Source organism: Cnephaeus nilssonii, assembly GCF_951640355.1.
Source record: "Cnephaeus nilssonii genome assembly, chromosome: 2".
Taxonomy (NCBI): domain Eukaryota; kingdom Metazoa; phylum Chordata; class Mammalia; order Chiroptera; family Vespertilionidae; genus Cnephaeus; species Cnephaeus nilssonii.
Genome location: NC_137073.1, coordinates 66,859,466 through 66,874,848, shown reverse-complemented (window position 1 = coordinate 66,874,848; position 15,383 = coordinate 66,859,466). Strand labels below are relative to the sequence as shown.

General features: G+C 35.3%; 1 protein-coding gene across 2 annotated transcripts in view; it reads right to left on the bottom strand.

Moving 5' to 3' along the window:
• The window catches only part of TMEM161B (transmembrane protein 161B), a 64,839-nt gene that overhangs the window by 47,788 nt on the left and 1,668 nt on the right, over positions 1-15,383 (bottom strand). The window contains exon 2 of one of the 2 annotated variants that reach the window (XM_079790650.1): positions 3,244-3,347. The exons of the other annotated variant lie outside the window; for it this stretch is intronic. Within the exon in view, the coding sequence (XP_079646776.1) occupies positions 3,244-3,347 (104 nt within the window). The remainder of the gene's footprint in view (positions 1-3,243; positions 3,348-15,383) is intronic. 2 annotated transcript variants of the gene reach the window in all.

Genomic DNA, 15,383 nt, shown 5'->3' with positions numbered 1-15,383 from the left:
AGCTTAGCTCCTAGAATCTCCAGAAAGATCCATAGCCCACTCCCTCTCTCTCGACTTGCCAACTGGCACAGCATCTAACAGAGGACTCTAAGGCAGCAGGAGGACAGTGGCACCACAAGACAGAAGTTTACAATCCCTAAGTCAGCACTTGAAGAATAGCGGAATCCTTAAAACACCATTTTGTGAAGGATCTACCTGGAGAGCTGCCCAACCCCTGATTCCCCCATTTGACCCTCACTCCTCTCTGAGAAAGCTGAGTGAGAAACTTTTATTAAACACTGAGATTTCTGAGGTCATAACACATCCCAAATATATCTCCTCCCCTCTTTATTTCAGAGTGTACAAATCCAAATGAGATAGAAGAAATACAAATATTATCAGGATGAAGTTTTATAACATGGCAAAGATAATACTAATGGAATTCAAGCCAGATTAAAGACTACACCGTTTTTAAAAAACTACAGATCTATAGCACTAATAACAATATATAAATCTTACCTAACAAGAGCCAGAAAACTAGTCAATTTTTTCATATTAAAAATCACCAGGCTGCTAATTTACAAGCAAAAATTGCTTATTTCTTCAAGGTATTTACTTCTTTAGGAAAATGGCAGGCTTACTGATTAAATCAAAATAATAGAGTCAAGTGCCACTTCAAACCCTCCATTCCAAAAGAGAAAGAGGTAGATGAGACATAGACAAAAATTAATTTATAGAATATAAAAAGAGAAGGCATAATGGTGAAAAATATATAAACATTTATTCATAATTTGAAGATATTTACTACTGAAATAAATATTAAGATGATATATATAGAAGTTTCTTCTGTCAGACTCAATTAATTGAGTCATGTGGTTAATACACACATAGGTTAAGGTTAATACACATTTATTTATTCACCCGAATAGCTCTATTAAACGGTTCTATTCAATATGGTAACTCCCAAGCCATCCTACACTATTCATAATTTAAAAGTCCTCACAAGCCTCTTCCCTTAAATGCTTTAAGCATTTTATAGCCAATAAGAATGGCCTCAGGTATTTCTTTCGTCAACTCAGCAGCATCATATGGTTTAAAATGCAAAGTGTCATCTATAATCAATAAATATTTATATAAGCAATCTATATAAGAAATTTTAGATTTTCTCAATATTAAGTTTCATAAAATTATCACAAAAGGTTGATAAAACAATAATTATCCCAAAATGGTAAAGTTAATTATCTTATTCAATGGAGTTAGAAAACAACATTTAGCAATTTGGTTTCATAACCCTAAAATTTTCAGAATTAACATTAAAGAAAGGTAGATGGTCTTAAAAACACAAAACAAAACAGGGAGGAAATGTGACTATAGAAGAAGAGTAACTATTACTAGAAAATTCTGATTGGCACCCTTAGAACCTGATTTGGAATTTGAGAGCATTAATTAAATTTAATGTTTGCAAAAGTAAATCAAGAATATTAAAAAAATCAACTTCATGTTTATTTTTAAAGGTTGAACTCCTCAAATTAGTTTGTATATTTATGACACATACTTGTCAAAAAGTGAAGATTTAAAAATACATTAGTCTAATATTAACAAAGAAAAGAATCAGATTTTAAGTCTTTCAGTTTCTGCCTGTGAATGTTTTATAGAAATAAATGAAAAAAGCAAGTTATGTACAAACATGGAAATTGTCTATAGAGTTAAATGGGATAAGACTGCTAAGATCTTTACAGCCAAATGAGAACTATAAGTTTCACTGGAGGCTCATCATAAACAGTCTAGAAATGTGCAATGTATTTTATCTATTTTATTAATTCAGATTCCATTTACTTAGATTAATAATAATTTGCTCAGCTGATGTTTACTCTTTCATGATCTATGGCAAAGGGTTTTTGCTAAGCAAAAAAAAGTAAACAAGATTACACAAAGCATAACAAGTAATCTAGTTATAGATTAGTGGTGGGGAAGGTCTGTCCCACAGGCCATATAAGGCCCTTGAAATCATTTGGTTTGGCCCTACCCCAGGCATTAGGAGTGAGTTGATTAAATATCTGACCAAACAGAGCAGGCTAATTTTTAAGTTGATAATTTTGTATGGCCCGCAAATTATGTTATAAATATACAAATGGCCCTTAGCAGAAAAAAGGTTCCCCACCCCTGTTATAGATGATTGATTTTTTTCACTTACAAATAGCTCTGATAGATACTTTCAACTTTACTAAAACTTCAGTCATTATTTATTTTGCTAATAAAATATACACTTTCAAATAGCTGATCTCATACTTTACACACACATCAAAAACTTTTTAAGCAATCTGAATAACATTTTCTATATTTAAACACTAATATGGACAAAGTATAAGCATACAAAGAAAGAATATAAATAATTAAAACTAGAAAATAAATTCTATGGAGAAAATTTAAGGGTTTTTTTGATAGAATGGTCCTGAATTATTTATTTATCTTGCAGAACACAAAATCATTAGAAAGAGCTATCCATTGTTTCCTAACTTCAAAAGGTCTAAACAAAAGACTCAATAACAGAATTTGGTTATTTATTGGAGATGAGTAATTGGAGTAAAATTATAGTCATGGTACCAAAACTATAACTCACCTTTCAAAATTACATAGTATTTTGGCATGTATTTCTGTATGCAGTTTTCCTGATTTTGCCATACTGTATCTCCTATCCTTCTTTACTTTTGATTTTATTGTTTTATTGTACAAATTTCAGCAAGGCAACTTAGCTCCTTTTTAAAGGAATGAGGATAGTAGTAAGCTTATAGTGCAGTAGACAAAATTAAATCCTACAAAATTCTTCACCCCCTCCTTGTTAAAGTTCAAAATTCTCTGCAGTAAAAGAACCCCTAACTCACAGTAAACTCTCAATTGAGTCACTAATTGTGGAAATATTTAAGCACTGCAATTTATACTCTCATTCTTTTGTTGACAAACCTATAAAAAAGGTAGCTAGAAAAGTTATGTGGTATTTTCAGTGGCCAGGACAAAAAGGGACTGGGGGGGGGGGGGGGGGGAGCAGTACTGAACTCTTGACCATGACCCTATTACCTGTGTGTTAAACAGATAAACTACTAATATCTCAAGAAAAATAAGGACGTTAGATTTTTCTCATAACTTTCCTTTGTCATGTTTTTAGAAAATAGAAATTAGCATTTAACTATCTAGGAAGTTAATCAGCCTGGTAAATTAAATAGAGATTTGAAAGTGCTACTCACAATCAGCCTATACTTGACTTACCTGCCATTACAGAGTAACCATCGAGCAAGAGAATAGTGAGGTATAATCTTCTGCATGAGGCTGGCCATCACCATGGTAACAACCAGCTGTATACCTATTACACCCTGTGTAAAAAAAACACAAATAAATTTAACAATAAATGAAGTTAGATTTGAGAACAAAATGAAAAACTTTCTATCCACTTTTAAAATGATACTCTAAGAAAGAGGAGTTGCTATTAAAATATGTATTATTCTGGCATTTAGGCATTCAAGACCACATATATTTAAACTTAAAACATGCAATCACATCTTATAATCCTCTATGAGTTACCCAAGTTTCACATCCAAGTAAACAAAAGTTAAATGAATTAGCATATACATTCAAAATCAATGTTCTCTATTATGTAAGGGTATCAAAATGAAGTAAAATTAGTAATATTTTATCCTCCAAATTCACTGTTCAATACACATAAAATAGCAGCTTGCCGCGTTTTAAAAGAGTATGCCTATTTTTTTAAAAATATATTTTATTAATTTTTTACAGAGAGTAAGGGAGAGGGATAGAGAGTTAGAAACATCGATCAGCTGCCTCCTGCACACCCCCTACTGGGGATGTGCCCACAACCAAGGTACATGCCTTTGACTGGAATCGAACCTGGGACCCTTGAGTCCGCAGGCTGACGCTCTATCCACTGAGCCAAACCGGTCAGGGCGAGTATGCCTATTTTTTTTATTCTACAGTGGTAGTGAACGATTAAAGAGTATTAATTATATTAAGTGTGATATGTCAAGACTGGCCTACAAGTCACTAGAAAAAAATTTTAATTCATGCTGTCATTACGAACTTCCAGTGAGTGGGCCTTCAACAACATCCAAAAACGCCTTAGTTTGGTCTCATCAGTCCCTCTCCTGTTCTCCATGATAGCTAAAATTCAAACCTTCTCCTCTCTCCACACCTCCAACCTGCCCCAAACTAGTAACTCCTCAGTCAGCAGAGGACATGTATTTCACAGAGAAAATACACACCATTAAATGTGAAGTCTCACTTGCCACCAAGCTCACAATCTTTTTCCATACCCAACAGAAATAAGAACATTCCCACACAAAGCAAATCCCCTACTTCTGTGCTTCATATCCCATCCTCTCTTTGATTTTCAGGAACCTCAACCACTGAATAGCTTCCTTCCTGCATCTTCTTTAATCTCTTCTCTATTTAAATCCTTGCTATCATATCAGCACTGTAACACCTCTAAGTCTTTTTATCTTTCCAAAAATATATATTTTCCTTTATAGTCCTCCTGTCTCCTCAGATTCACAACCACTTTTCAAAAGACTTATTCTCACTGCTTCTACTACATTCTCATACCTCCCCATAGTTAGTTCATTCCATTCCATTGAAACACCTACCATCAAAATCACTTCACCTTGCCAAATTATATTTCCTTATCTTAAATCTCAGCAATTTCCCACACGGTCTTCCACATCCATTGCTTTACTCCCACTTTGATGGTCAATTCTTTATATTCCCTTTTGGTGGCATCTCTATCCTAGCAGTCCAAAAATAAGGTTGAATTCTGACCTCAAACTTAATTTACCAAACAAGTACATAAAAAATATGTTTAAAAAACAACAGAATAGTATATTTTGAGAGCATAAATTCTGGACCCAAACCACCTGGGTTAGAATTCACCATCTATTAGTTGTTTGATTTTGAACAGGTAATTTAAATATTTTGTACCAGTTTCCTTTTCTATAAAATGAAGCTAATAATTCAACCTATCTAATCAAGCTGTGATTAGGAATAGTGCCTGGCACAGAGTAAGAAGTCAATGGGTTACTACTATTTGCTGTTATTGTCATAGTTATCACTATTATTATAGAAAAACACCAGTGGCCTGGTGCACAAAGGCGGGGGGGGGGGGGGGGGGGGGAGCAGGGAGAGTGTCCCTCAGCCTGCCTGCACCGTCTCCAATCTGGGACCCCTCGGGGGATGTCCGACTGCCTGTTTAGGCCCGATCCCTGTGGGCCTAAACTGGCAGTCGGACATCCCTCTTGCAATCCGGGACCTCTGGTTCCTAACCGCTCACCTGCCTGCCTGCCTAATCACCCCTAACCACTCTGCCTGCCAGCCTGCTCGCCCCCAACTGCCCCCCCCCCGCCGGCCTTCTTGCCCCTCAACTGTCCCCCCTTGCCGGCCTGCTCACCCCCAACTGGCCCCCCCTGCTGGCCTGCTTGCCCCCAACTGCCACCCCTCCCCCCCCCCCCCCCGCCAGCCTGATCACCCCTAACTGCCTCTGCCTTGGCCCCGCCACCATGGCTTTGTCCAGAAGGACGTCCGGAAGGTCTCCCGGTCTAATTAGCATATTACCCTTTTATTAGTATAGATTTATTAGTATAGATTTGTTTTTAACATAAAGAATAAAGTCTTTCAAAAAATATCAGTCTAAGAAATAAGTAGAAAAAAAATCAAATTTCATTGTAACAAATTGTTCGATTGGTTGTTCATCATTGTAACAAATGTACTACTGTGGTGTAGGATGTCCATAGTGGGGAAGGTTTTGCACATGTAAAGACAGGGGTATATAGAAACTCCCTGTATTTTTCTATTTATTTTGCTGTAAACCTAAAACTGTTCTTAAAAATGAGGTTCATTAATTTAAAAAAAATTGAAGTTCTACATGTGGAATCAATATAAAAAATGTCAAATATTAACTAGAAAAAACCATTTGTAACTCACATCACAAATGGATATTTTACTTACTAGATATAGTATAGAGTTCTCATAAATCAATTAGCAAAAATCCCAATGCCCAATTAAAAGAGAACAAATATGTACAAAGAGCTGTCAAAAAAAAAAAAAGTAAAAATGGCTCTTAAACAGGACTGTTTTTAAATGTCTTTGAAATCTACCTCAACTATGGTGTTACTGTGGCTATTTTAATGCTTTAAATTCTACCAATGGGATTAAGGTTCAACCACTTTTATATTCACCTAACATCAAAGAGTACATTCTCACATTTTTTTCTTTTACATCACTCAAATTGACTATGCTGAGGAAATAACATTTATTTTTAAAAATAGTATAATGTGATATTTATTTTTTTATTGAATTTATTGGGGAATCACATAGGTTTCAGATGTACTATTCTATAATACATCAACTCTATATTGTACTGTGTATTCACTAGGTCAAGTCAAGTCTCCTATTTAGCACAATGACAATTAAAATAGGTCAAGGCACATAGTAGAGCACTTTACTATATATTGGCTAAAGAATGAATGAATGAATGGCATTACTACAAAAGAATCTGTCTTAACAGAATATGAAAAGCTAAGATTATCTAAGATTATCATACTAGGTAACAATAAATACATATATTAAGACAATATTGCAACCCAATTTCAAATGAACAAAGGGTTATAGAAATTTAAAAATTTGGATATGAAAGTTTTATAGAGTAAATGAGACATAAGGTAGAAATTGAAATCACATAGATGGCAGAGTAAGAGAAAGGGAATTCGAGGCTAAATGACAAATGTGAACATACAGTAACCATGGAACAGCAAAAAGTCTAGTTCAACCAAAGCAGACTTTAGTATATGGCAAATAATTACAAGAAATAGAATAAAAGAATTTTAAATCGTTCAGTCTTTTTAAAAAATTTATTTTATTGATTTCGGAGAGGAAGAGATAGAAACATCAATGAGAGAGAATCACTGATCAGCTGCCTTCTGCATGCCCCCCACTCAGGATGGAGCCCAAAATCCAGGCATGTCCCCTGACTGGGAATTGAGCCTCTTGGTTCATAGATCAAAGCTCAACCACTACTCCAGGCTGGCCAGGCAGATTGTTGAGTCTTTAAAGCCCAACAGGACATATTTAGTGGATATGTTTAAAAAGATCACCTTGAAAACTTTCAAACAGGTAGGGGGAGGAGGACTAAATAATGCAAGTAACATATAAGGAAACTTAGAGCAATCTATTGATCAATTGAAGAGAAAACCTAAGACTAAGGTAGAAGTGATTGAAACTAGTAGGAAGGAAAGAACAAAGATAAAAGTCAATCAAAAGAAAACCAATCAAACTTTGAGTGTGACTGAACATGAAGGAAAATAATTGTAGAATAAAACTGAGGAATGCCTCAAAGTTTATTTCAGGATGTTTTAGTTTGGGTGACTGGTAGAATCCTAGAACCACTGACAGAATAGTTGTAGACTGAAGGAAACTCAAGGAAATAAACTAGGAAGACTCAGACAGGCTTTCCAAGGACAGGACCTTGGCTGAATCCTCAACTTTTCAGAATACACAGAAAACATGCTTTGCTGGTACAATCAATCTACAAGAGATAGACTGGCAATGATAAGGTAAGAGTTGTATTAATTTATAGTAAAACAAACTACCAAGTGGCTCAATGTTCAAATTCACTAAGTGTTCCATTCAGCCTGCTACTAATTTGATATTGAAAGTCAAATTAGTAGCAGGCTGAGAGGTGAGTAGTGATTTAGAGCAAACGGTAACTTGGAGAGGCATTTCATTCAGGCAGTCCTGAAGTTTGAAGTCTAGAGCAGCAATTTTCAATCTTTTTCATTTCATGGCACACAAACTAATTACAAAAATTCTGTGGCACACCAAAAATTATATATTTTTTGGCCAATCTGAAAAAAAAAAGTATAATTTCCCTGACTACAGTCAGGTTTTGCATGTTTTAAAAATTCTTACGGCACACCAGATGAAAATCACTGCTCTAGAGTGTAAAATATTCCCACCTCTAAATAGTTTTGGATAAATATGTTTAATTCTAGCTATTTAAACTGTTTTTCTAGACTTTCAACTAACAAAATTATTCTCCAATTGATACTCTTTTTTCAGACAAAAACCTATCTAAAAATTATTCTATCTTCTGATATGTAGATATCACTGATATGGCTATAATATGATTAGGCATGGGAACCAATTTAAGTTCAAGATGAGAAGACAACTCATTTCTCTCCATCATGTACTGGTTTTATCAAATATTAAAGTGTTAACCACCCCTCACTGCCACCTACAAATAATATGTGATAAGTGATATCATAGAGGTCAGTGCAGTGCCACTGTTATGGGAGCACTCCAAGAAAGGAAGTAATTAAATCTATGTGGGAGCCCGGCCAAGGTGGCTCAGTAGTTGAGTGTCGCCTACTATGACCAGGAGGTCATGGTTTGATTCCTGGTCAGGGCATATGCCACACCTGAGTTTCTGGTTCGATCTCCAGTGTGGGGGCATGCAGGATGTTTCATCATTGATGTTTCTCTCCCCCGCCCTTCCTCTCTGAAAACAATAAAAATCTATTTTAAAAATAGATAGATGATTGATCGATGATAGATGATAGATAGATAGATAGATAGATAGATAGATAGATCGATCGATCGATCTGCCTGGGAGAGCTGGGAATGTCTGGTTCAGAGGTGACATTTGAACTAAGCTTACGAGGTTAAAGAAGTAGCCCTCTGACAGACAGAAAAGGAAGATATGTTTAGACATATTTACTCAAAGAGAATAAATGACATGATCCAAAATAATGAGTGGTTCCACCTGGCCAGATTTTGGTTAAGTTCCACCCAATGGACTTTTCTGCAGGTACTTAGAAATAAGTGATAATTAATTTCTCTAACACTATTTAAGATGTAATATTAGTTATTAACTGGGTTGGGAAAGATTTTCTAGAAATATAATAATCAGAAACTATATTATTTCTACAGAAAAATATTTTTTAAATTCAATTTTTTCATATGTTGAAACTTACCAAAAATAAATAAGACTGACACAAAAGTACAGTTACAGTGTCCAAACAGTCTGGGTTAAAATTAATTCCACTAGCTGTATGACTTTGGATGAGTTATTCTAATCTCGCTGTGCCTCTATTCCTACAACTATAAAATATGATCCAGAAATTCCACTTTTGGGTATTTATCCAAAGAAATCCAAAACACTAATTTGAAAAGACATATGTACCCCTATGTTCACTGCAACATTATTTTTAATAGCCAAGATATGGAAGCAACCTAAGTGTCCAACAATAGATGATTAGACAAAGAAGATGTAGTACATATCCTATATAATCCTATATAATAAAAGCCTAATATGCAAATTGCCCCGGGCGGTCATTCGACTGGGCATTCGACCGCTCACTATCACCTGCAATGACCACACCAGGGGGCAGCATGGAACATGGCGGGCGTTGGCGACATGGTGCTGGCAGCAGGCAGCAGTGGAGGTGCTGCGGGCCCAATGGGCCCTGATGAGAGCGGTACTGCGGCAGGATGGTGGAGCAGGTGAGCAGGCAGTGCCAGGCCAAGGCGGGTGCGAGCGGGAACCTGATTGCTCCACTGATCACCCCACAGGCGGCAACCAGTGGCAGCAGCGGGGGGGGGGGGGGGGGGGGGGGGGAGGGGGGGCGGTCCGCCACCTGGCTCCCAGACACTAAGGGAGCCGGAAGGGAGGGGGTGGAGGCCCTGGACCCAATCAATCACCCGAAGGCGGATGGTGGAGCAGGTGAGGGGCGGGTGCCAAGCCAAGGTGGGGTGCCAGACGGGGCTGCGAGGCTGGGGGCGTGAGCTGGGGCCCGATCTCCGCAGGCCTCCCTGAGGGACCCCACCCGTACGCAAATTCATACACTGGGCCTCTGGTATACAATAAAATATTACTCAGCTATAAAAAAGAATGAAATTTTTGCCATCTGTAAAAACGTAGATGGACTTAGAGGTATTATGTTAAGTGAAATAAATCAGACAAAAAAAGACAAATACCATATAGTAGAATCTAAAAAAAACCCAAAATAAATGAACAAACAAAACAGAAACAAACTCACAGATATAGAAGACATTTTATGGTTGCCAGAAGGGGGGTGAGGTAGTTAGGGAAATGGGTGAAAAAGGGGAAGGAATTAAGATGTACAAATTTCCAATTCTAAAAACAGTCACAAGGATGTAAAGTACAATCTAAAGAATAGAGTCAATAATATTGTAATAACTATGTATGGTATCAAATGGGTACTAGACTTATCGAGGTGGTCACTTTGTAAGTTATATAAATGACTAATCACTATATTATACACCTGACATTAATTAAGATTGTATGTCAACTATAATTGAAAACTAAATATTAAAATAATTTTTTTTAAATCCAGAAGATAAAAAAGGTTTAAAAAATCCCAAGATTTAACCACTCATAAAGATTTAAATGAGTTAATATAAGTAGAGCAGATAAATTTTAATCACTAAGTAAATGTAGCTATTATTGTTATTGAGGAAAAAATTCAACTTGTTATCCATATGACATGCTTCTACTTATCCTTAAAAGCCTAGTCCAATCAATCCTTTAAGAAACTCTTCTTGATCTTAATATAAGTTGAATATTCCCTCCTTTTTTTGTTCCCTCAATGTACATTCAACTAAATGTGCATCAATAATATTCACAAATCCACATATTCAAAATCACAGAACCGTGAGTCAAACTATAGAGGTCATCTAGTTCTAGTTCAAGCAGACTATTTATTCAAGGCACATATTTAATGTACTATCCAGTTCAAGCAATATGTTTATTGTACTTGTCCCAAAGTCACTTTTAAAGATACGCTTGTATGAGCAGATTGATTTATATAACATCTAAATATTTTTTTTAATAAAACATTATAATCAGACATAAGGATCTTGAGTCTCAATATACAAGTATCAAAAGCTGAAACTGTTTCAGGTTTATGTAAATCTTTTGTTTATGGCCAAAACATGAAAGATTTAATCTATTTTAACAATAGAATTACTAAGTCTGTTTTATGTAAGTAAAAGATATGAATGTAACACCAGGATATTCTGAATGAATGAGCTGTATTCTCTCAAGAAATGTAGTAACTTAAAAAACTAAAAATATATGATACAAAAATGCAGTTTATTAAATAAAATATAGGCATATAGGCTGGAGATACACACACACACACACACACACACACACACACACACTTTTTCATATTTGTTCCAATATCACCTTATTCTTGAGGCTTTCTCCAAATGCCCTATTTAAATGACTGTGCTTTATCTTTCTGTTGCATTAACCATGACTAACATATTATATCTCATGTGATTACCATCAGATTGTCCCAATAAAACATAAGCCCCATAAAAGAACTATTTTATAAAGTTATATTCCTGTTGTCAAAAACAATACCTGACATATAGATGGCATTTAACAAATAATGAATAATTGAAGAAATACTTTTTAGATAAAAGCACGATTTTTAAATGTTTGCTGAAACAAAAGGGACAACCATTGCAATTTAAAGCAAGAGAATGTTCATTTCCAGAACTGGCAATTTACAGACAAATTTATTTCTTCAAAGTTCCTTTGGGGCAAGTTGTGTTCATTCCTGATTTTGTAACATGGACAAAACCATTGCACAACAGTAAAAAAAACAATAAATTCTCTCTTAGAAATGAACAGTTTAGACTATCTTCTGATTTTTCTAAAACCAATTAATTTTGCTTTAAGCTTTTATCGCAGAGCAAATAAAAGAACCAACTTATTTAGAAAGTGGACCAAAAACCAAAGTATAAACTGGGTCTTAGGAATTAACCTGAATCAACCAAAAACTAACCAAGAGAACTGTCTCTACTATTACTTGAACTAAGCCTCTTTTGGAAAGTAGTAAATGAGAGAAGTCAGAGGAAAAGCTAGAGAACTGAGAATAAATCTGAACCTCAGCCACTATGTGACTAACTGATAAAATCTGACCAAAATCCATCCTTCAAGCTACACATGTCCATTCACCAAAATAGACTACATTCTGGACCATAAATCACACCTTAACAAACTTCAAAGAAATCATAGAATGTCTGTTCTCAAATCACAAGGGAACTAAAGTGTAAATCAATAACAGAAAGATAACTGGAAATCCCAAAATATGTGGAGATCAAATATTTCTAAATAACCCATGGTTCAAAGAGGAATCTCAAGAAAAATTAAAAATATTTTGAACAAAACAAAAAAAAACCCTCCACAATTTATCAAAATTTATAGAATGCAGCCCAGCCGGTGTGGGTCAGTGGTTGCTCATTGTTCCAGTCACCAGGAGATGGTCAGTTCGATTCCTGGTCAGGGCACATGCCTGGGTTGCAGGCTAGATCCCCAGTAGGAGGCTTGCAGGAGGCAGTGGATCGATGTTTCTCTCTCTGTCTCTCCCTACCTCTCTCTGAAATCAATAAAAACATATATTTTTTAAAAGTTTTAAAATTTATGGGATACAGCAAAAGCAGTGCTTAGAGGGAAATTTATAACTTTGAAAGCATATATTAGAAAACATTTAGAATCAATCACCTAAGGTTCCAGATTAGGGAATTAGTAAAAGAGCAAATTAAATCCAAAGTAAGCAGAAGAAAAGAAATAATATGAATTAGAGCAAAATTCAATGAAACTGAAAACAGGACACCTAGAGAGAAAAATTAATGAAACCAAAAGCTAGTTTTTCAAAAAGATCAATGAAATCAATAAGCCTACAGCCAGAGTAAAACTAATATAAAAAGGAAAGACACAAATTACTAATATCAGAAATGAAAGGAAACATCAGAGATCCCATGGACATGAAAAGTCTCATAAGGAACATAAAGAACAACTCTATGCCCACACATTTTATAACCTAGGTAAAATGGACCAATTTCTTGAAAGATACAATTTGCCAATAATGACAAAAGAAGTAGACAATCTGAATAGGTCTCTATCTATTAAAGAAATTGAATCAATAATCAGTAACCTTCCAATGGGTTCACTGATGAATTCTACCGAACATTTAAGGAAGAAATTATACCAATTCTCTACAATCTCTTTCAGAGGATAGAAGCAGAGGGAATACTTCCTAACCAATTCTATGAGGCCAGCATTACCCTAATACCAAAACTAGATGAAGACATAATAAGGGGAAAAAAACCCACACAACTACAGACCAACATCTCTCATGAATATAAATGCAAAAAATCCTAAACAAAATATTAGGAAATCAAATCCAACAACATATAAAAAAAGTATACACCACAACTAAGTGGGATTTATTCCAGGTATGTGAGGCTAGTTCAACATTCAAAATTCAATTAAAATAATCCACACTTCAACAAACGTAACATGTCAGATTACCAATAAGCACAAAAACCTCTAATACCTTCAACAAAGTTTCTAATATCTACAGTACAGTTCTCTTAAAGTGTGGTTTAAGGACCACCAGTTTGAGGCTTAACTGTAAAACTCATTAAAAATAAGAATCTAAAACTCCACCCTCCAATAACAGGATCTAGATAAACCTTTTTATCAAGCATCATAGGTGAATCCTAAACCAACTCAAATTTGAGAACTAGTGCCCTAACCCACTTTTAAAAATATATATATTTTATTGATTTTTTACAGAGAGGAAGGGAGAGGGATAGAAAGCCAGAAATATCGATGAGAGAGAAACATCGACCAGCTGCCTCCTGCACACCCTCTACCAGGGATGTGCTCGAAACCAATGTACATGCCCTTGACCGGAATTGAACCTGGGACCTTTCAGTCGGCAGGCCGATGCTCTATCCACTGAGCCAAACCGGTTTCGGCGCTAACCCACTTTTTAAAATGCAGCTGAAGTCACCGACTACCACTGCCCCATCTCCAGTTAGAATTAAATTCTTTCCTCCGTACTCTTTGAGCACATTACATGTATTTCCCTTATAATATTTACCTCATTCTCTTTCCAACACCCTCATCACCTCCCAAAAGGAAAACTTTCTCATAAACTTTAAGGCAGAGGTTTACAGCCATTTTACCCCAACAGACCATAGCTCAATCCCAGCAGTAAAAGTTACCACAGGATGCTGTATACATAAAACAAGCCATGAGATACCTGCAATTCCAAGAGTTAGTTCTAATCTACTTTTCTCCCACAAACCAGCCTAAATGGTGAAAAGGTCTATTTGATTAAAGTTGGTTTGTAAGTTACAAAAAGAAAAACAATAAAACATATAGTTTTATTCCTTTAGTAAACTGTCTACAGACTATCCATTTTCTCAACATAAAACAAATTTTTTTGTCTGTAATATAATCCTATTGTCATCTGCTGACAAAAGGAGAAGCTTATTACATGCACAGGCATTTATTGAATTTTGATCTACATAATGAATCAGAGAATAGAAAACAGAATGAGTTTATATCTACTAAAACAAAAATAAAATCAAGGTGTCCCAAGGCTTTCTTTTCTATTTGGAGTAGCATTTAAGATAGTTGTCAAACATACGAACAAACATTCCAACTATTAACCTACCTAATATATTAAAAAAAAAAAAGAATGGTTAAAAAATATCAAACTTGGGAAATCAACATGGGGGAAAAAAGTGAAAATCAGACTAAGCCTTATTTAATAGAAAACATGTACTTATTCTGAAAAAGTCCTGAGTGAAGTCAAAGAATCATAAATTAGGTGTTCTAATTCCTATCAAGACCCATTTCTCTTATCTAAGAGGAAAATGGAACTCTTATATAAGTTGGGTAATTTTGCCAAATTCATATAACTAATGATGGGCAGAATCTGGGTCTTATGAATTCAAGTACTGCATCGTTTCCATATCATTTCAATCACTGCAAAAGTTTCAATTCAATCAAGCTGAATCCTAAATAAATTCAACCCTTGTCAACTTCCTTTAATGGCTAAATCCTTTCTTATGAAGGATTCCAAGCATTGACCACAAGTACACATACAGACATTATCAATTTCATATCTGGGAAAGCTTAAGTGGAGTTAAGTACATTAATTTAGAAATACAAGCAATACCTGAATGGAGAAAGTCAACTACCTGGCTGCTGGTGACATTCTCCAGGTGACATTCTCTTAAGTTACATTTTGAGAAACGGCATGAGTTTGTTTACCTTAGCAAAGCGACCTTTTTTAGCATCACAGAATACTGAGAATAAGTTCACGTTCAGCTTCTCTGTGATTATTATGAATTCAAGGATTTCATTACACTTTATCTTAACTTTTAAGACCAAGGAGTCAAAACAGCTTAAATTTAAGAAATGATCTGAATTTTAATACAGACTATGCCAACTATTGTTAGTTTAGGTAAACCGTTGCCTATTTCTAAACCTCAGATTCTTCCTTCAGTAAAATTGG